Source organism: Portunus trituberculatus, chromosome 31 (genome assembly GCF_017591435.1).
Source record: "Portunus trituberculatus isolate SZX2019 chromosome 31, ASM1759143v1, whole genome shotgun sequence".
Lineage (NCBI taxonomy): Eukaryota > Metazoa > Arthropoda > Malacostraca > Decapoda > Portunidae > Portunus > Portunus trituberculatus.
This window is the reverse complement of record NC_059285.1, coordinates 4,865,623-4,889,121: the sequence shown is the minus strand read 5'-3', so window position 1 is coordinate 4,889,121 and position 23,499 is coordinate 4,865,623. Positions and strand designations below refer to the sequence as shown.

The 23,499-nt window shown below is 38.0% G+C and overlaps 1 protein-coding gene across 2 annotated transcripts in view; it reads right to left on the bottom strand.

Annotated features, from left to right (window-relative positions):
* The window catches only part of LOC123511245 (5'-3' exoribonuclease 2 homolog), a 51,600-nt gene that overhangs the window by 10,968 nt on the left and 17,133 nt on the right, over positions 1–23,499 (bottom strand). The window contains exons 13-17 of one of the 2 annotated variants that reach the window (XM_045266957.1): positions 22,597–22,673; positions 21,633–21,887; positions 10,511–10,798; positions 1,618–1,845; positions 1,348–1,467 (exon numbers count right to left, since the gene is read on the bottom strand). In XM_045266957.1, the coding sequence (XP_045122892.1) occupies positions 1,348–1,467; positions 1,618–1,845; positions 10,511–10,798; positions 21,633–21,887; positions 22,597–22,673 (968 nt within the window). The remainder of the gene's footprint in view (positions 1–1,347; positions 1,468–1,617; positions 1,846–10,510; positions 10,799–21,632; positions 21,888–22,596; positions 22,674–23,499) is intronic. The other variant, XM_045266958.1, reaches the window with a different exon arrangement.

Here is a 23,499-nt window from a genome sequence, read left to right as displayed (position 1 = left end):
CGTGAGATATGAATGTCGAATTGGCGAGTCAGTTGGTCGAACCTTGAGGATTGGGTATTAATTAACTTAGTTTGAATTGGCGATAATTCAAACTGCAAACGGTCGAATCACGAGGATCCCCTGTACAACCTGAGCCTGCTGAGGCAGGAAACTTCCACCACAAAGTTCAGTGATCTCAACACAGACTCTGACCATTTCCTCAATGTGGTGCATGAGATAAAAGCTGAAGCCCATAAGAGTTGGCAGTAGATGTTGAGTGCATTCTCCATCATGATGTGCACTGTGGCAGAGCGACTGTCTCATTGCATATAATGCCAATTTATGCAGAGAGAAGGAATATGGATAGACTTTCCCTTGTTGAGGAATCCCATGCCCTGCATCAAACTTATGGCCTACTCTAGAGTGTGGGTTGTCTTGTTTAGGGATGAGGCAGCCACCAATCAATTGTCCAGATACATGAAGCAATTACACACCACTGTTACCAACTTCCAGGCAACCACTTTGGAGAGCCAAGTGAAAACCCTTAGAGTGAGACAAAGGCTGAAGGGAACTGGTGAACTACTGCCAGGTGTCTGACTCAACGTGGAAAGCCAGGAAGCAGGAAGCAGGGGACATACCAGTAGACATCCAAAGACATACTTGTGGTTCTTTGCAAACTATCAAGATAGCTGAGGTTGAGTAAAAGTCTTCCCTTTGCTGAATTTCTGTTGAGGATGGTGAAGACATGGGAAAGAAACCACTTTCCTCACTTCACTTCTGAGGAGGCTGGTATCCATGAAGGAGGGAGCTCAAGTGGTGGCAATTGTATCACATTTATGTCTGTCTGCTGCAATATATTTATTTGATTGGATTGCCTGACTTGTACAAGGCAACCTACATGCCAAATAAAACATAAATGGCATCTCTTTAGTAGTAACACACGAGGTAAAGACATTAGGCAACTTACAATACATCAAATGTTACATGCCAAAGAAAACATCAATGGCAAGAGAAAGAATTTTATGTATTTTCTAAAATAAAGTTATTCATAAAAAACATTTCACTTCATCCTTCAAGCATATATGTACTCATTCACTTGTGTCTGTGGAGGTTAAATTAAGAGACAATAAGGAATTTCAATATTTGGTATATCAGAGAGAGAGAGAGAGAGAGAGAGAGAGAGAGAGAGAGAGAGAGAGAGAGAGAGAGAGAGAGAGAGAGAGAGAGAGAGAGAGAGAGAGAGAGAGAGAGAGAAGGGGGCAAGGTACTGTAAGCTGCATGGGAGTCCAGTGCATAGAGTGCTGTCAAAGAAGTGTCTCCTAACTTCTACAAATGGAGGAGGAGCATTGTAACAAACAACCACCTTACCTGCTGTAGTTGCTGCTGCTGTAGCCTCCCTGTGGTCTGTTGTCATAGTTTGTTCTGCTGGAGTAGTTTTGGTTGTATCCTCCCCCATTTCCTGAATACTGACTATTCCTATTGGAGTTGCTGTAAAGATTCAGTTATGTCAACTTTGAGAAGCAACTATTAAGCTATCTACAATAACCTAAAGCTTACAAAGTTGCTGTTAGAATGAACATTTTAAACATTTTGATTTCATTTCTTAACATACAACTTGATATGAAATAAAGGCCATACCTGTGATAATTTGAAGATTGGCTCATCATTGGGAAGGAGAATGATGGAGGTGCTCCCAAGAGGCTTCTGCTACCAGAACCACCACCACCACCACCACCACCACCACCTCCACCTCCACCTCCACCACCACCACTACCACCACTACCAGGTCTCCATTGGCTTTCTCTTCCCTCATGTGACCCATACTGGCCTTGACGACCACCTCCTCGGCCTCGGTTGGTGTAGTGACTGAGTATAAACAACAATACTTTCACACACAATACATAAAAATGATGAACAAAAGTTAACAGCTACAGAATAAGAAATCTATTGGTACTGATTCAATTACAATAATCATATATTTTATGGCATTCTTCTTTTACAAAGCATATTTTTTTGTGCTGAAAAAATTTGCATCAGTCAGTTATGTCTGCCAATCACTGGATATTGTTTATAGTATGGATAGAAGGAACATGCCAGCTCATGCTGCATCATCAGTCTCTACATGAAAAAGTCAACTTTCAATCTATTGTTCCAGCCATTATAATCAGTTAAATCAGATTCATTATTTCTTTGATTAATGAATATTTTTTTCAAAAACTTCCTTGTATTCACATCACCTTTAGAACTTTATATTCACATCACCTTTAGAACTATCTGAATAATGATCTTGATGGAACTGATCTCATTGTCCTAAAACTAAGACTTAACTTCAGCTGACTGTACCAAAACTTCAATCTCTTAATCTCTCTCTAACTCTCTCTCACACACACACACACACACACACACACACACACACACACACACACACACTAAATGAATAAAATTAGAATTAATAAATGAACATTAAATAAATTTAATAGGTAAAATCATGATCAGAAGTAACTTAAATTGTCAAACATATTTCTGCCATGTTTTGCAGTTCTCAATCTTGATATGCTGAGAATCTCTTTATATAATGTGACAACTGGCAGACTGATTGTCAGCAGATCAGAAGACTTTAAATTGGGGAAAAATACTCAACTCTGGAAACTTATGCAACAGAGTAATCCAAAAACAACCAATGCAATACACTAGAATCACAGGCAAAACTTTAATTTCCTATGACTGCCGGTACCACTGGCAAAGAGATGAGCAAGATTCTCTAAGAAGGAAGAGATTGAATGAAGAATAACTGAGGTGAAAATTAATTATTGAAAGATTTTTTTTGTTAGTGGGTTAAAATGAATCTTCAAAATCAATAATGCAGTTCACTTGCTTTCATGACTGATTTTTGTCTCAGATAAAGTGAGTGTTTACTTGAACTGGATACATAAAAATAATTTTGATTTACAATTTATATAAAGTCTACAAATTTCATCTGACTGAACTGTAAATGAGCATTATTTATACAAGTGCTGCAACAGAATGAGGTTCATTCATATTAAAATATACAAAATTGCAAGAAAGTGGAAGAGAGAAAGAAACAGGAGTATGCTGCACCGAGAGATTAACTACATAGAATAGCCAGACCTTTCTTTCTCCATGCTCTGAAAAAAAAAATGAAAATATAACCTAGAGCAGATAATGCAAATAATAAACTGACCACTGCACAAAATTAATAATTAATCTTCTCCCTTTTTCAAAACTCCAAAAAATAAACATGCAACTTGTCAGTATCTTTTACTACTACAATACACACAGTATGTGTGTGTGTGTGTGTGTGTGTGTGTGTGTGTGTGTGTGTGTGTTTCTGACCTCCTGAAATAATGGAAGATAAAGATGCTAACTGCATATCAGCTGTCAAATTTTGAATGCTGTACACTTTGAAAAATGGAATAAGAGATGACAGATTATAGAAAGCAAAAAATTATGGATCAGCAATGAGCACAATGCATCTGGTTGGATGAGGAATTAGTAAGGATGGAAATCAGTACTGTATTATGTAGGGAAGACATGAAAGGTAAGGTAGTGTGCAAGTTTAGCTAGGATGTGACATGTACAATGATAATATCAGAAAGAAAAAAAAAAATAGTTGAGTGACAAACTTGATGAGGAAAGCTACACACTGCAATGGGCAAGAAGATAAATATGCTAAAGAATACTAAAGGCTTGGAAAATGAAAATTATCAAAGGCATACACTGCTTTCAAAGATTTGGAAAGAATCACAACACAATACAGAGGAGAGCAACGAAAATTTTCTGCTACATGTCAGCATCTGTGTTAGAATGAATGCAGAAGCGTTAAAGCTTTAGAATATTATAACAGAATATTATATCTGAGGATGTGAAGTCATTCACCTGCTTATTGATTAAATTTAACAGAAAACAAGCTGGTTATACTCACTTACATGGTGTGTGTGTGTGTGTGTGTGTGTGTGTGTGTGTGTGTGTGTGTGTGTGTGTGTGTGTGTGTGTGTGTGTGTGTAATTTCACCTCGGTTGCCTGCTGGTCATCCAGCCAGTCTTCCCCATTTCAGAGCAAGCTCAGAGCTCATAGACCAATCTTCGAGTAGGACTGAGACCACATCAACACACAACACACACCAGGAAAGCGAGGCCACAACCCCTCGAGTTACATCCCATACCTATTTACTGCTAGGTGAACAGGGGCCACACATTAAGAGGCTTGCCCATTTGCCTCGCTGCTTACCGGGACTCGAACCCGGCCCTTTCGATTGTGAGTTGAGCGTGCTAACCACTACAGTGTGTGTGTGTGTGTGTGTGTGTGTGTGTGTGTGTGTGTGTGTGTGTGTGTGTGTGTGTGTGTGTGTGTGTGTGTGTGTGTGTGTGTGTGTGTGTGTGTGTGTGCGCGTGTGTGTGTGTGATAACTCAAAACATCCCCATCCCACCTCATATGCAGATAACCTAAGTGCATGACAATTCTTCAATACATGAGAGTAAAATGGTAACAGACTGCTTGCACTGTTATTCAGAAATAACAGTGAACACGTACAGACAGCCACATGCCAAGACCGGCAAGTAAGGGAGGACAAATGCTGCTACTGTCAAAAAAATGGTTGAGAAAGTCTGGGAACTTTTCACGGACACAAAGATTTGTGCCGCAAACTTGTTGCACCAATGCCAAGAAGGTTACAAAAAGTAATAAAGTGCATGGGGGATGGAATGGAAATCAATTAAGGAATCTCACTCACTCAATCACACACATATAAACACACAGTTCCTTGAGCCTACCATGATTCTGAGTAACCCCATCCTCATTTGTGTATCTTTCTCTCCTCTCCCTACCCTTCCTCCCAATATGAGGTGGTGACAGTCAATCCAGTGTTTAAGAATGGTTGCAAGCTAAAAGGCTGTGCTGCTGTTCACTGATAGACTATTGTGAGTGACAGTACAGATAAACATAAATTATGCAGAATGTACATTGAATAAAGTTCTCTTCAAAATGGCACTTAGCCAACACACAGTGAACAAGATTAACACAAAAAAAAAAAAAAATAAATAAAATAATAATAATAATAATAATAATAATAATAATAATAATAATAAATAAATAAATAATAATAAATAAATAAATAAATAAACAAATAAACAATAATAATAATAATAATAATAACAACAAATAAAAAAGTAAATAAATAAATAAATAAATAAATTCAGTGCTGTTTATGGAGTTTGAATTCATATGAACATAATTTGGAAAGACAAATAGTAATGCATTTGCAATGTTCTATATTGCAAGACCTGAAAAACCTAAATCACAATGAAAAGACTTGGGAATGGTGAAATCATGCAATCTTTCATGGTTTTGTCAGTAGGAAAGAATGGTGGAGAGGATGAGAAAGCTATTTAGTGACATAAATATACATACAAGACAATGCATCACACATCAACACAACTTGCTGACTTTAATTTCACACTACCTAGATTAATTTGGGAAAAGTGAACTCCATGGTTACTTTTTTTTTTCCATGATCACCTCTACGTTACTTTCTGTCTAGAATACCAGTTCAACTTACAATTAATATATGTGGTTAACCAATAAATAAAGTGAACTGTAATGTGACAGAGATCAAACAGAAAAATATAAATTAATGTTATAACATAAAAAATCTTAGGTAAAAAAGCACATGGCCTGAAAGTATACACGCAAAAGTAACGCAATTTCAAAATAACAACTTGCCTAAAATGAGTTAATTTCCATTCACCAATAGCACTAAAGGAGTAAGCAGCAGTCTTCATTCACCCAGAACTGACTTTAGTCTGTATGAACAGTTTCTTTTAATACTGAGCAGTAGTCAGTCATTATGTATACATCCCACCTTCCTGGATATCATTCCTTTACAGCTTTCATGTATGAAGATTTCTTTACCTTGATGACTTATCATACTATCAACTACATTTTCATTGTACATGTGAATTTGGCAATAGAGCAAACTCACTCGTATGAGCACAACAGTGGAAAAATAAAGAGGCTACAAGAACATCCCAATCATTCCTTGGTATCACCCCAAGGGACATGCCAAATACGGAAATACCATCCATTTTCTGATTTGCAGCTCATCAAACAACACGTTTCATTTGCAAATAGTTGGACTTACTTTGAGACTCAAGTTCAGTTAAAACATCAATTTTATTCAATCTATTCACCTGTAGTAATGGATCATAGTATTTTAAGAATTTTGACTGAAAAATTAAAAATAACAGTGGTGGCAGTGGACTGGTGGCATCACTCTGACCTGACTTGAGAAGCTTGGTCATGTGGGAGTTTGTAGGCAGGCTTTCAATTGCAGAAATGCTTGGTTCTGATACCTGAGGCTTCACAATGTTGTGCAAATATATCCAACTTTCTATGATCACAAGAATGTATTGCTTCATTATATCTGGTTTAATGCAGAGGAAAGCTTATTTATTTTTTCCCTACTTATTAATGGTTGACTTAAGTTTAGGGCTGAAATTCAAAACTATTCTCACCAGACAGTTACTACAACATTCTCCACCAGAAACAACAAACAAATGTTGTCTACGTTAACCATTTTAGATCCACATGATTATCCAGTTTGGTCATCATATTTAAGTAACATGAAGTTTTCTCATAGGCATATTTCCATTTAAGATATAAAGAACAGAACACCTAACAATGATTTAACTACAACCTGCCTACATAAATATAAACTGTGAAGTACGACACATTTGAGGGTCTTTTGAGGAATGGCCAAAAACAAAGACCAAAGAAGAAACAATGAATAGGAAAGCACAGTGGCCTTCAACAACCCAGAACTGAAGGCAGGCAGAGGTGGCATGTCATGGAACAAAATATAGACACAACAGGCAAAACTAAATTAATCTTTAGATCAGCATTACAAAATTAGTCCAAAAATCATTAGGTCTCAGCAGAAAAAGTTGCTCTGTAGATCCTGTGGATTAAGAGAGAGAGAGAGAGAGAGAGAGAGAGAGAGAGAGAGAGAGAGAGAGAGAGAGAGAGAGAGAGAATATATGTAGGGACTTGTAGGGGGAGCTGAAATAAACTATATACAGATCAAATTCATGGTCAACAGCAAATGAAAACTTGTTGTTGTGTTGTTGTTACTCACATGTATGTTGTTACTCACATGTATTGTATAAAAAAACAGCTGAATGGATGGATTGGAATACACACACTAATGCAGATGTGTGTGATAAGAAGGCCCTTTATATACTAAGATAGTTTAGATCAGGGATTCTCAACCTGGGGTTTGCAAATCTCCACGAGTTCACAAGATTTGCAGGGATACTTAGATGGCTGATCTAATAATATCCTTTGCAGTACCATTGCATAGTGAGTTAGTGTCAGTCACTAAATCAACATTCTGTTCAATGTCAGATTATTGAGGGTTGGTGTAGATCTTATAGCTTGAGGTTCATGATGAAAAGGTTGAGAACCCCTGGTTTAGAGGTAAAGGTTGAGTGGAACAGCCAGCACATTATGAAAGTGTGTGAACACAATACAAGAGGCTTTCTCATCATTACCAAACTAAGTTAATTCCAAGGAACAGGCAGATAGGGAAGTTAAATTCAAAGGTGAAAATAACAGGGAACTGATACATTTTTTGAGGTGATTTCTAGTGCAAGCTTTAGATAACAAAATTAGTGCACAGCAGGAGCAGCAGCAACAAGCAGCATCAGCAACAAAGCAATCATTACAAAACAATGCAAAACATCCATGTTCTATGGATCTTCTTACCCATGGTAAGCCAGTGCAGTTATTCAGATTACAAGTGTGTGTGTGTGTGTGTGTGTGTGTGTGTGTGTGTGTGTGTGTGTGTGTGTGTGTGTGTGTGTGTGTGTGTGTGTGTGTGTGTAATTCACCTCGGTCGCCTGCTGGTCACCCAGCCAGTCTTCCCCATTACGGAGCGAGCTCAGAGCTCATAGACCGATCTTCGGGTAGGACTGAGACCACAACACACTCCACACACCGGGAATGCGAGGCCACAACTCCTCGAGTTACATCCCGTACCTATTTACTGCTAGGTGAACAGGGGCTACACATTAAGAGGCTTGCCCATTTGCCTCGCTGCCTCCGGGACTCGAACCCGGACCTTTTCGAGTGTGAGTCGAGCGTGCTAACCACTACACTACGCGGTGTGTGTGTGTGTGTGTGTGTTAACAATAGACTAAATCTAAATTCTGATCATATATGTCCCAAAACTCAATTTTATCCAGCTTTTAAATTCAGATATTATCATCTAGTTCCCAAACATTTTATTACCAATTACAAACCATTTCAAAGTGTCTATATTTCTACTAAAAAAGAAAAAAAAAAATTCTTTGCAATTTTTCTTTTTCTAATCTAATTCATGCTCATGTTCTATATCTATAAGCAGGTGTGCTCAGCTGTCACTTCAGTTTTACTGTCAACAACCACACCACTACTGTACAATGCAACTGCACAATTCCTTTACTTAAAATTCACTCTGTTAATAATTGAACGCTGATTTGTTTAGGTGTATGGGTGCATTATCTCTCTACAGCACTTCATTTACTTCATTAATCAACTTTCTTTTTATCTTTAATAAATATCAACTTAATCCTTTCTCACTAATTCAATATTTCCAGTGATTTTCTAAGCTGGTAAAACCAACCCTTTTAAAGTTAAACAAAACTAATCTGGACAATAGATCATCCTCACTGATCACCGTCGGTTTTCTTTGACTTACAAGTTTGACATTTTCTTGTAATTTGACAACGCTTCCCGCGTGCAGCTCCAGTGGTGTGTGTGTGTGTGTGTGTGTGTGTGTGTGTGTGTGTGTGTGTGTGTGTGTGTGTGTGTGTGTGTGTGTGTGTGTGTAATTCACCTCGGTCGCCTGCTGGTCACCCAGCCAGTCTTTCCCATTACAGAGCGAGCTATGAGCTCATAGACCGATCTTCGGGTAGGACTGAGACCACAACACACTCCACACACCGGGAAAGCGAGGCCACAACCCCTCGAGTTACATCCCGTACCTATTTCCTGCTACGTAAACAGGGGCCACATATTAAGAGGCTTGCCCATTTGCCTCGCCGCACCGGGACCCAAACCCGGGCCTCTCGATTGTGAGTCAAGCATGCTAACCACTACACTACGCAGTGTGTGTGTGTGTGTAATTCACTGTTTGATCTGCTGCAGTCTCTGACAAGACAGCCAGACGTTACCCTACGGAACGAGCTCAGAGCTCATTGTTTCCGATCTTCGGATAGGCCTGAGACCAGGCACACACCACACACCGGGACAACAAGGTCACAACTCGATTTAGATCCCGTACCTACTCACTGCTAGGTGAACAGGGGCTACACGTGAAAGGAGACACACCCAAATATCTCCACCCGGCCGGGGAATCGAACCCCGGTCATCTGGCTTGTGAAGCCAGCGCTCTAACCACTGAGCTACCGGGCTGTGTGTGTGTGTGTGTGTGTGTGTGTGTGTGTGTGTGTGTGTGTGTGTGTGTGTGTGTTTGTGTTCGGTTTCAAAGAAAACTTGCATCTCTGGCCACCAGAGAATAAGCATGCATGAGATAAGGTTTCTATCCTAGACTTTTGTTTTTACAACAATAACATAAAAAAATAAACAAACACATAAATAAAGAATATATAAATAAATAAATAGAATAAGTAAAAATAATTAGAGGTAAGAGGAAAAGAAAAGATGAAAAAAAAGTGCTCTAGCAAATGCACACCACACACACAATCAAACTAATTTATCAATTTTGTTAAGTGATTGTAAATTTACTCAGTCCCTAAAACTCTACCTAACACACTGACCCACTGACTAGTGCAGCGAATGTGATCAAAAAGTTTTAAGATGCTAACTTGTGATAATAAGAGATACAGCTGCCATCAAAGTGGTAAGGGTAATAGTGACTGTGGAAATAGTACCTATGAACATGCCAATGAGATGTGGCCAAAGAGCAGCAATGCTTATGGCTACTTTTAACTGCAGTTCATAACAGTTTTCTGATACAGTACATTGGCCATCAAATCACCTTTTAAAAATGTACTAATGTACAAAGAATTGAGTTTACTTCGATCTTCAATGGATCCTCTCATGGATAAGTTGAGAGACCAATCTGAATGACATATGCTGCTTTAAATAACATGTGGGGTGATGATACACCGGTCATGGCCCAGGTAATAATATAGGTATTTTTACAGGTTCAGCAACTTTTTGATCACAAGCTAATCTATCATATACTCAAGCAATTTATAATACAGAAAGAATAGTTCCCTGACTGAAAGAAATTGTATCTTCCCTGCTCCCTATGCACCTATACAGAGTCCATTCTGATACAACACACTCTCCCTTCCCTCCCTTAATTTTCTTCCTAAGACAGTGTCCCTCCAATATTTCTCAGCTATGATGCACTTCTTAACAACCAAACCCAAACATGTTAGACAACTGTCCCTCTCAGAAGGCCTCCACACCCTCTCTAGTTAGATAGGGTAATGTGCCTAGTACTGACCCAGGAGCATTTCCATAGTCTTCAGGAAATCCTTGCATTTCAGGTCCTGATCCTAAGAGGCCTCCTGCTCCTGAGCTTGGTGTTAGAGGAGGTCTTTGACCTGTCATTCCAGAACCCATGAGGGGTCCTTCATCATCTAGCCCAGAGCCCATGAAGCCTCCAGGTCTTGGTGGAGTTGGAAGCAGACCTGGACTTGCACCAAGAAGCCCTTGCCCTCCTCGGGCACCTTTCAGGAGGGGCACGTTGTGGCTGTACAGCCCTCCACCTCGAAGGTTCGGCAGGAGGTGGCTGCAGGAGGATGTCAAGTTAAGAGGCATGCTGGTTCCCCTCAATGATATAATAAAGAAAACCAAGAGGAGATAATAGAACTACTGCATACATTAGACAATTCCTTGCCATTACAACCATGGAAGATATTACTAGGCTAGGATATTTAACCCAATAATATTTAGTATATTATCTCTTGAAGGACAAGCAGAGACAGACACCTTATGCTTATAAAACTTCAAACACATACTACAAAACCAAATTAAGTCATGCAGTAAAATCTCACTTAGGTAGGTTTTAAACTGCCCCAATACTTGTGCACTATTGCTATCAATATTTCTTGTGATTTGAAATTTGTTAATTTTTATATAATAATTCTACATAAAACCTCTCAAATTTCAGCTTCTCCTTACAAACTTGGGTGCCAAGTTCACAATTCATTCCAAGTAGCTCAATAATATAATGCCAACAAATAAATACTGTTACAAGTGATAAGATTAATAAAATTATAGCATGTTATTCTTGAATAATTTTTAAGACATACTGATTAAAATTCATTAGATGAATGACCCCTATCAAAATAAAAAAAAAAAAGTACCATTAACCTTGGGACAATAATACTGCATTGTTAAAAATGCTGAAAACCAAGGGATGTGTTTACACTGGTTGTGTTCCATCACATTCACAAAGTGTTCCAGACAGCTAAACAAATAATTCACATCAATGTACTGTGAATCTGGCACAACCACTTGCAGTATCAGAACTCAGAGAAGAGTTAGCAAGTCAACTTTTCAATCAGTTGTTGAGAGAAGTTACAGAAAGTTACAACAATTTAGTCACAAGTAGAATGTCAGCTTGAAATATTGCATTCTCTCTCTATTCAAAGGTGCACATAATCAATTCCTAAGTCTTAGTTTCCTTTGTTACATGAATATGAAGATTGAGTGGTCAACACACTCAGTTCAAATGCCTTGTACATCAGTACTTAAGAACAAGATATGGTCTCTTTACGCAAAGAATTTGCCAGCACTGGCTGTCACAGAGTGACTTCACCAGAACACATGCTAGTATACAACTGTTCAAGTAGCGAATATATTGTAACAAATATGTTCATGTAAGTGACTACTTAGAACTCTTCCAATAAGAAAACTATTAGTTTTAAAATCAGGATCAATGTCAAAGGAGCTAGCTAAGTAAAGTGTGTACATGCACACATCTACAAGCGTCTTCACATCTTGCTCCCTTGGACCGTTGGAGAGAGGAAACTAATCCTCATGAATTGAACACCATGTTGTACATAAATCCCAGGATTCAAAGTGCGATGATAAATAACAGCAAAACAATTCAATGAGAATGCCATAATACAAATGTTTGAGGGAAATTGTGCTGAGGGTTAACACAGACTGCTCATTAAGATATATTTACACCAAGCAGTATCATAATTACATATCTGATGCTCTCCAACAGAAGCAACCATCCTATATCTGTGTACTTCTCCTCAGGAGATAGCTACTCTGAATTTCCTCATATATTTCCTAGCTTCTCTCTAAAGGTGGTGGTCCATCTTCATTATATTTTCTAACTCAGAAGGAAGAACAGTGCTCCCTACTTGTCATAAATGCACTTCTTTCACATTCTGCAGATAGCAATCCATCATGTTCTTAATATAAAAGTAATTCTTTATATATTCACTAAAGCAATTTCATATTTGTGTCTTCATGTCTCTCAATTATTCACTAATACTTCACATTTCATCAACATATCATTCTGTTCAGTGTCCTTATCTTCCTGTAAGGGATTGACCAGTTTACAAGTCTTGCAAATGTATATTTAGAGCAAAAGACTTCCTCTCTGAGTATCATGTTCAATTTCCATGTTACTCTCCTTATCAGTGCTATCAAAATCCCCATAAGGCTCATTGCACATGGAGAAATTTGAATGCCTAGGCAGAAATCCTGGTGAGTGGTCACTACATTTTTAAGCTGATTACATTCCCATTTATGATCACTTCCTAATTATTTCCTTTCCCTAAGTCTTATGAAAAATGACAATGTAATTTCACACATGTGGGTCACTCTTCTGACAGTGTGCTAGAGGGCAGATGAAGAGATGCAAAGAGTCATCTTTCAAGAAAATAATCCTATTTTAATGTTCACAGCATCAAAATTCTCTTGAGTACAACAGTATGGAAGTATACATATTTGCTCATTTCCTCGTTTAATTTTTTTGCATAAACTTTTAGCACATCGTACAGTGAAGATAGACAATAATTCAGATATTCACAGGCCTCCCACACCTATGGGCAGCACATTATTAAGTAATCACTCTGCATCTGTAGAATTTATTTTCACTCGGGCAGTGTACTCTAGGGAGGAAGTCATGTGTTAGACTATGTACCCCAGCACTGAGCACTGTTACAAAGCTCAAATGATGAAGGATGTGTGGCAAACAGTCAGTTCAGGGTAATAGGTAGTGTCATGCAAGATGATGATCCAGCACAAATACCTTATAACAGTTCCCAGCATTACCAGTCACTGCACAGTATTATCTAGTCTTGGGGTGCTATATGCACCCACCCAGTGCAAACTGATAATGAGCTGTAACTATGACCACTAGTGTGGCAGTAAACTACACCAATTAACACCTTCATACAAGATGTTAGTCTTTAATTGACACATCTACTATGCACAAGTTCAGTCTCCAGATTTTATGTTGTCTATTATTTCATGTTTTATTCATTTCAGGATGATAAAATGTCTCTGTGCACTGCATACATACAGATCTATTTCTAATAGAAACAGATCCACAATTCAATTCCTACAGACAAAGTACAAGTTAAATATGTTACAAAGCAGCACCTTTCATGTGCCAAGTCTCCTCTTCAATGACACTCAACTGTCGATCTCCTTCACTGAATATCCTCAATCTGTCCTTTATTTATAATCTGAACTGGAAATTTCACTCTCTTCTCAAAATTAAAACAGCTTCTATGAATTTAGATGTTCTGAGTCATTGCCAGTTTTCTTAAGTCTCCCCTCCCAACTGCTAACTCTTTACAGGAACTTTATCTGTCCATGTATGGAATATGCCTCACATACATGGTGGGGGGGAGGGAGGTTTCCACTCATACAGCTCATTTTAAAAAGACAATGGTATCAAAAGCTTTTCATTTCAACAGCACCTCTCCTCTCATCTCTCATCTATTGCTATCTTCTATCATAATTTTCATGTTAACTGCACATCTCCCCTCCACTCCCCTCCCTTGCTGCACAAAACTTCCTTCATTCTCCTATCCCTATTCTGTCCACCTCTCTAATGCAAGAGTTTACCAATACTTTCAATGATTCCTCCATTTCTCTGATAAAGTTTGGAACTCCCTGCCTACTTCCATATTTCCACCTTCTAAGACTTGAACTCTTTCAAGAGGGGATTCGAAGACACTAATCCTCTGATTTTGATTATTTCATTTAACACTTTTGACTGTATGGGACTGGTACTTCAGTGGGGCTTTTTCTGTAACTATTTTTGTTGCCTTTGGCCAGCACCCCTACTACACAGAAAAAAATCACTACAGAATACAATGCTGACTCATCTCTTACACCTTTCAGGTGGGTGGACAACAAGCCAGTGGTGTCCTGGATTTAATTTCAAGGTGCATCACTTTATCTTTTATTCTAGAAAATTTTCTTACCTAACGCATCCAAATATGAAAATAAGTTATATCAAATCACATATTTCATTGGCAAGGACACTACTTTATTCATGCCCAACAAGAAAATAATCAATTCATGTCTCACTTTACATATGTAAACAAATCCCTGAGAAACTTCTACTGCATCTTGAATATATAATATTATACCTCCTTCTTAAAAAAATTTAAAAATAAATAAAAAATACAATGGCTCTCCATTACTTGAATTTTAGTAGAGCTTATATTTTTTTCCCTTTTACCATAAAAAACTATGGAACAGTTGCTAAAACAGAGAGAGAGAGAGAGAGAGAGAGAGAGAGAGAGAGAGAGAGAGAGAGAGAGAGAGAGCACTCACTGTGCAGTACAAACCATTGAAATACAAATCTGTACAAGACAAGAGTATAAGGATGCATAAATTGATAAATTGAAGACACCTCCCAATTTGAAGAGACAATGGTACAAAGATCAAGTCTGCAAAGAGGAAATGGTAAACAAATGCAAAAAAAATGTGAACAAAACAAGTAGTAGTAGAGAAAAGTGTGTCAAGTTTCCAGTATGGAGATGCAATTTTGTGTGTCAACTCTGGGATGCTGTGTGCTTTCACTGTATTTTCTTATTGACAGGGAATCCATGTACCTTTACAGCCTCTTATAGATAATGGTATCCAGACCCACGAGAACCTTGAGTCGTGGTAGGTCTGGATGGGTGCAGCCCTTGTTTTAAAGAGCAATGATATGGCAATACTTAGTGTTGGGTTGCTATTACCGAGCCACTCATTATGAACCAGAAACAAATCCTGGAGTACTTTAGTCATCAGCTGGACTCATGGTGACTCCCTGTGCTCTTTTCTAATTGGTTTCTTCTATGGTGTCACTTTTTTAACATTTTAGTTTTTTATGTGGAAGGAGCAATTTCATGAAGAAATAGAACAACAAATATGTATCATCAAAAGATACAGGTATTTCTCAATTTATGGGTGTTTAGACTGCATGATTTTGAAATAACACAAAGCAAAAAAAAACTAGCCATTTTTTTCAAATTATGGCTGTTTAGTATGGCAAGTCTGGAGAGTGACAAGATTCTGCAAGATGTTTGTTTGAGCCGCCATACTGTCAACAGAGGCGTTTCACCTCTCAGAACAGATAATGATGCATCATAAACGACATCAGGAAGGTCAGCGTATGCTATCTTGCTGTCAGTTAGGTGTTGTTACTATAGCAATGACATTTCTTTGTTTATTCCAGCTGAGAGGAGCACAAAAGCATTTTATATAAGATATGTGCTGCAGGGACTGCTGGGTGCATGCCCAGTTGCTCTCTCAAATGTAAACATTCCAGGTACAGATTAAGATTAGTCTATTTTACAATAACTCCTATGGGGAAAAAGGTTTTGGCTCAAGAATGAGCCTCGACCAGTGTACAGTTCAGTTCAGTAATCATGTTCACTTTATGCAATTTTCACATTACACAATCCTGTTAGGAACGTATCCCTCACATAAATCGAGAAATCCCTGTATATCAAAACTGAGACCAATTAAATAAACTTTGTTTAGCATTTAAGTTACTGTGGCTGTAAGATATGTTCATAAAGAATTAGAAATCTCATAATGAATTATGGTGTAAGGCTGCTTTACCTTATGACTAATGATACACTTGATGCTTTAAATATGAGATTCTATTATAAATGCATACTTCCAGTCCTATAAGAATGATATTACCAACAAATGCATACTTCCAGTCCTATAAGAATTATATTACCAGTCATATCAAAAACACAAGAATACATTATATCAATGCTTTATGTGTATTATGATTCTCATAATTAAAGAGCAGGGGACCAGTCCTGGTGCATAAAACACATAAAAGTTGGCTGGTTGGTAGGGAGGGTATAGGTGTGGATTGGAGGGGAGTGAATCAAGTGTATGTGTTTATATTGGGGTGTTGTGGTGATAAGTGTATCTGCACTTGTTTAGTGAAAGAGTCAGTGTTATTGTCTAAAATATGTTGTGGAAGCCTATTCCAGTCCCTTATGATGCATGGAAAGAATGAGTGCATGTATGCATCAGTGTTAAGTGTAATAAGTTTGGTATGCTTGGTTGTGAGTATTGCGAGTTCGTTGGTTGTTTGTGATGAGTAGATATGTACACTTAACCCTCGTTTATCCAGACCACGTTTACCTGGATTTCAGTTTATCCAGACAGTGTCAAGATAATTTAATAATTTAAGTTTGGATGACCAACAAAAGAATTCAAACAACGCGTGCCTCACACACTTCCAGAAACAGCCAATAGATGGTGAAGCCACTGCAGCAGGCAATTGTAAACAAGTCCTGCCGACGCTACTGAACACTGCAATGTTCATTATCAATGAACAAGTATGTGCATTTTTCAGTACCTTATAACTTAATTATGTCTCCCAAGGGTGTCAGGCGTGAGTGGCCCTAGCTATGACTTGCTGGAATTAATGAGAAAATTTGAGAAATGAGATAGTGTTATGAGTATTTGTGAGGAGTGTGGTGTGGCCAAGCAAACTGTGTAAGACTAATAAATCAGAAGATAAGCTGGTAGAATATTCTGTCAAATACTGTGTGGATGCATCATCAAGTAAAGGCGGTAAAGGTGCATCAAGAAAAAATGTAAGGAGTGGGAAAGATGCTCCATTAGATGCAGCATCTTTCCCATATCAAAATAAATGGCATTGAAATCCTTGCAGCAGCTAGGAAGCTGACACAAATTGATATAGAGAATTTCAGGGGGAGTGATGGGTGGCTGTAGTGATTCCACAATCAACACAGACATTTTAATGTTACTGTGCAGGGTGAAGCTGGCGGTGCGGACACGGCCAACATTGCATGACACAGCTGTTTGTTGTGGTAGTGTACTCACTGTACTTTACGTCTATTAATTTTTTTTTTTTTTTTGCATGCTAAGCTATTACTGTTATGTTAAGTTTATTTTGGTTTAGTTGGTCAGGGAAACCAAAATAGGCAAAATTCTGCAGTTCCTCAAAAAAATCTAAGGAGACAAATAACCATGTTTGACAAATAAAGGACCTATTTCTATTACCCAGACTTATTCATTATCCGGAGCAGTGCCTGCACCATTTAATCCAGAAAAACGAGGGCCAAGTGTATTTGGATCAATGTCAATGTGACTTTATGATTTTGCACAGAAGTATAGGTCTGTGTGCTTGTCTGCGTATGTGAAGAGGATCCACGTTTATTTGTTGTTTTAAGTGTGTTGTGATGCCAGGCGGTTGAGTACAATTGTTTGTAATAAACTTAGCCACCTTGATGTTGATTATCTCTAATCTATTAATGTTTCTGTGTGTATCTGGGTCCCACACAGTAGCCCAGTATTCAAGTGTAGGTCTGACAAGTATGTTATATGCTATGTGTTTTATGTCTCGTGTACAGCAGTGGAGGTTTCTCTTCAGGTTTGCTTTTGCACTGATGAAATCTATGTGTATGTTGAATTTTAGACTGATGAAGATATGCTGAGGTATCTATATGTTTGGACAGATACTAACTGTGTATTGTGAAGTGTGTATGTGTGGTGGATGGGATTATGTGCTCCAGTGAAATGGAGAAGTTTGCATTTGTCTAGGTGAAAGTGCATTTGCCAGATGCGGAGGCTCCCACTGCTGGAGGGCATCCAGGTCTTTTTGAAGAAGTCTACAGTCATCAGTGGTCTTTACTGTTCTATACAGAAAGCTGTCATCTGCAAATAGTCTTGGGGAAGAGTTAAGTGTTGATAAGGGAAGGTTACTGAAATAAATAGGAAAAGAAGGTCCCCAAGAACAGTGCCTTGTGCAACACCAAAAGACATGGAGACAGTGTCAGAAGATCCGTCAAGAACTTGTTGGGAGCCTGTCTGTCAAAAATGCAGTGATTCAGTGAAGAACAGGCACAGAAATACTATAGTACTTTAGTTTTCAGTTTTTGCATGGGACTTTGTCAAAGGCTTTGGCAAAATCAAGAACAATAGCGTTAATTTGTTTAATGTCACGCCAGTTGAGCTGCCTAGAAATGTTATGGAATGTGGTGGTGAGTTGCGATTCACATGATCTTTTAGGTTGAAAGCTATGATTTGTGTCAGTAAGAATGTTGTTTGCATCAAGATGATTCATCATGTTTATGTATTATATGTTCAGAGATTTTGCATGGAATCAATATCAATGAGATGGAATGATAACTGGAGGCATCAGTCCTGTCACCAGTCTTGAAAAGAGGATTAATATTTCCCAAAAGCCAGTCAGAAAGTAATAGGGCAGATGAGAGAGAATGAGTAAAAATTACCTGCAAGATAGAAACAAGGATAAAGGCACAGGATTTGAGGATAAAGGCAGGGATGTCATTGGGACCAGTTGATTTGGTAGAGTGTAGTCCTTCAAGTGGCTTCTGTATACCGTTAGTTGGTATGTCTATGGGAGTATCATTGGGAAGAGGCTGTTTGGCATGTTTGGTATTTGATCATCCTGCGTGTGATCAGATTGGAAGTGCATGTTGAGTAACTGTGCTTTGTGTTGTGGACTGGTGATTAGTGTGTTGGTGTTGTCTTTCAGTGATGTAATAATATTATGACCTTGTTTGCACATCTTGAAGAACATGAAAAAATTTCTCGTTGTTTCTTGTGTTGTCTGCAAGGTAGTCAGCTATGTGTTTACGTTCTGCAATTTTGATGTTTTTGAGAAATGTTTTTTTCTTTTTTTTAATACACAGACCAATTATCTGGCGCATAGTATGTACAGTATGTGCACACCTGTAGAGTCGTTTCTTAAGGTGTTGTCTGCATAGCTCCCTGGAGAACCAGAGAAGTGTGTATCTACCAGAAAGTGTCTTTTGTGGTATGTGCCTGGTCTGCTTGTATGCATGAAAGAGAATCCTGAACAGTATGTAAGTACTCAATATTAGTAGAAGGAGGTTTGTAAAAAGAGACAAGGAGAAATTTACAGTGCAATATTTGTAATTGAATTTAGATTACTTCACAGTCAGTGTCAAGGTCTATCCTATGTTTAACCCCTTCCCAGCAGCAGGGCAGATGAGTGAACTACCAAATAAAAAATCGTCTATATATAGATGCTACCGACTTTTATCCATTCGTCTATATATAGTTTTCCCGCAATTGGTTACTCCTGATTGACATCTATATATAGTCTCTGCCGCAAAACAGAACAAACAATTGAATCTATATATAGACTCTGCCGGAAAACAGAACAAACAATTGAATCTATATATAGACTCTGCCGCAAAACTGAACAAACAATTGAATCTATATGCAAGTGTTATTTGTGTTTCATTGGTGGTAATATATGCCAATATGTTTGTTTGAATGTTTTAGTTACTCACATCCAGGACTTGTGACCTGGATGTACGTAATTTACTTCCACTTTTCTTCGTATTTTTTCACATATGTACTTGTTTTGTACTATTCATTTTTAGGCAATGTTGCTGGCATGTGGTACAGTTCTTTCTCTTAGACATGATAGGCTGATGATAAAAAAATAAGTTTAAATAATGCAAAAATTTCCAGTATTAGTTTCAATGTGTAGCACATCTACCATCAAGAAAGCACAAGCGGTGACCGGCCTTGATAGGTCATTTTGATCAGTATTTGAGTAGTTAAGATGCCAAATAATTATTTATTTTATGAATTTTATTATTTGTAAGGAATCGTCTATATATAGACAACATTACAACTTAGTGCAGTAAAATAAGAACAAGCATCTATATATGGACGATCCAACAAAAAATTCCATTTTCAAAACGTCTATATATAGATCCTCCGCCGGGAAGGGGTTAACAAAAAGACCCGGCTTGGTGGCGATGATAACATCGCCTCCTTTGCCGAGGTCAGTCAGGCAGTCTTTACGGAAAACAGTCATGCTAAAGGGGAGTTCACTACTGTCAACGTCAGAAGTTAACCAGGTCTCAGTCCCTATTATTATGTCGGGGTAGTACAATGTTATGGGATGGTGTAGCTGGGATTTTTTTGTTTTTGATGCTTCGCAAGTTAATTGTGAATAGTTTGAGGGAGGTATGGCTACAATATGGAGTAGGTGGTGTGGGAGACAGTGGCAGAGGTGATGCCTTCTACATTCCTTATCCTACGTTCATGTTCACTAACTTATCTTAATATATCACTGAATACACCACTACTCTTCTCTAAAAAAGTATTAGTAAAGCAGGTGGTGCCATGTTACCCACTAAACAAAATATCTACACACCTTAGCCAAAAATCCAACGAACATAATTTTATTTACTTTTTGTAATTCTTCCTATTTTCCCCAAGTTTGAAGTTAATCAAATTTGTCATATTTCCTTTATACTATTTTGTTTAAATGACCACATTTGGGTTTGTAGAATTGCACGTCATCCATTACTACTCTTACAAAAAAGGGATTGAATGCTAAACAACAGAGATGTTACACTTAACCTAACACTTAACCAACTCATCCTACCTTTAAAATACTCCATTAGTCAGTGCAAGTTGATTAATAAGTGAACCTTTACTTTTTTCCACCAATACTAATACTACTACAGACTTCCCACTTTACAACTGTCCTATTAACCTAACCTAACCTAACCTAACCTAACCCAAACCTTTATCAATAAAACTTTTTCCACCAATACTAATACTAATTGTTCCCACTTTACAACTGTCCTATTCAACGACCACTCAGATAACCAGATACAAGCAATTATGAAGAGAATACAAATACATAGTGCTCAGGCAAGTGTATCACTGTTACCACTACCTTTTACTTAAAGAGCATCCATAACTGAATGAGAATAGTGAAAAATTCCCTACAATCTGCACCAAATATTATGAAATATATTCTTTTCTTGGGTCAGTTTTTGGAAAGGGTATGGTTTGGCAGATACACTATTTAGAAAGGATATAGTTCGGCATGTAATATAAATAACCTTAAGATAGAATTACAGAGTAAATTAATTAAATTTTTAATTTTTTTAATTCATATTATGAAGAACAAATGAACTGAACTGGAAGTATGCACTGTTCGTGTCTAATCTACCATGCTAACAATTCAGACGCATCTTGAACTTGGTGTTTGGTGACAGTTAAAGTATTAGATTTTGGTCCAAAAGCTTGTAGTTTCTTTCAAGATATGTCTGAATCAGTGGATCAGCACGCAGGATACTCACCCCAGAGCTCGATGGCCGGAGGAATCAAGGTGTGCCCGGGGCATGTTCCGGTTGAAACCAATAGTTGGACGGTAATTTCTTGAGTCTTCTCCTTTGAGGTCTGATGGCTTGAGAACACGGGGAGGGTCTGTGGCATTGCTCAATTTTCTGGCAGGGAATATGAAGTCTTCAGCGTACTTTGGATTGCGGTACCTGACTGTGACCACATGGTTGTCAGTTACGTTGTCCATCCCTTGCACCGGACTCCTCAGGATGCTGAAACAAGGCACAATAAGCGAAGATGTTACTGTTCAACAAACTTATTCAGTGCTTTCTTAAATTAAATATCCTTACACATATTCTTAATCTCTCAACAAAAAAGTCTGAAATAATGTGTCGAATAGCAGTCCATGAAACACAAAAACTGTTACTAATGATATTCACACAAGTGTATACTACAGAGAACAAACCAGTGCTAATGGAGCAGTATTATGGAAGGAGAGGTTAGGTACTAAATATGGAACTGCCAACTTGCACTGTTCACCATGTTGCGGTAGGCCAGACCAGACAATACCATCTACTTTCTAACAATCCCCAGTCATTTCTATGGCATATCAAAATATGGTTATCATCATCCCAGCAAACACTAATTCACTTTAATAACAACTTCATCAAAAATACATATGAATCAATATCAATTTGTAATTATTAACCTCTATGAAAACATCAATGAAAAACAAGAGTCAACTGTGTAACAAAGACCAGGAAAGTTGCTACTCTCTTGTGGTGTTCATTTACACCAACAAAGAGAAGACATGGTATGCTAAAAGTAGGTTCTAACAGAAATGAGAGAGAGAGAGAGAGAGAGAGAGAGAGAGAGAGAGAGAGAGAGAGAGAGAGAGAGAGAGAGAGAGAGAGAGAGAGGGGAGAAGGGAACAGGAAGGATGGAAAAGATCTCTTAAATAAATAAAATATATATATTTACCCTTTTGTTTTCACATTAATCTTTGCCAGCAAGACCACACCTTGCATTCCCTGGAACTCCTTGCCACTGATTGGGACCTGGAAGTGAAACATTCATCTTAAACTACTTTTCATATTTTCATTGTACTAATATCAATGGTCACAAGTCATGTAACTCTCTGCATTCACCTGTCTTTATTTTTTCTCACTCTCAAGTACCTTCAAAGGACAAAGGGAGGATTTTAAGCAGGCCAGAGGACTTACTAGGCTTTACCCACAAAAAGTGAGATGCATTTCCTCACTATGAATCATACAGGGGACCTCCCTTAATGTGCAGGAAAGGGACCAAGAAAATGTGCACATATATCAAAAACACACAAACGGAACAATAGAACCGTATGTTTTAATAAGACTGGGATTGGGATCCACTACAACTGACCCCCTAACACCACTCCCCATAAGGCACTCCATATCGATCATTCCTTCACTGCGTTCTGTATGGCATCTATACATTTCACCACGTTATGCACTGTGGACTCATTAATAGAGTAAAATCTGCCTATTTCACGGAGCTTCTCACCTGCCTCAACCTTGGCTATGATGTCTAGTTTCTCTTGAAGCAAAAATATTTTACATTTCTTGATAAGCTATAACTGTAAAATTTTTCACGTTGGAAGGAGCTATATTCACAAACCAAGAAAGATCACAAATATTACGTATGACCAACCTACAAAGGTCAGAAGTATCATAATGCTTAGCAAACATGAAGCATGAAACTATAGCACCGGCAAGCTGGGCTGGAACAACATGGCTGGACCAAAATATTAACATGGCGTCAAACTGTCTCGTTGGTTCTTTGTTATGTAATGTTGAACATTTAATTATTATTTTTGTTGTTAGAATATCATCTTTAATTTTATTTCAA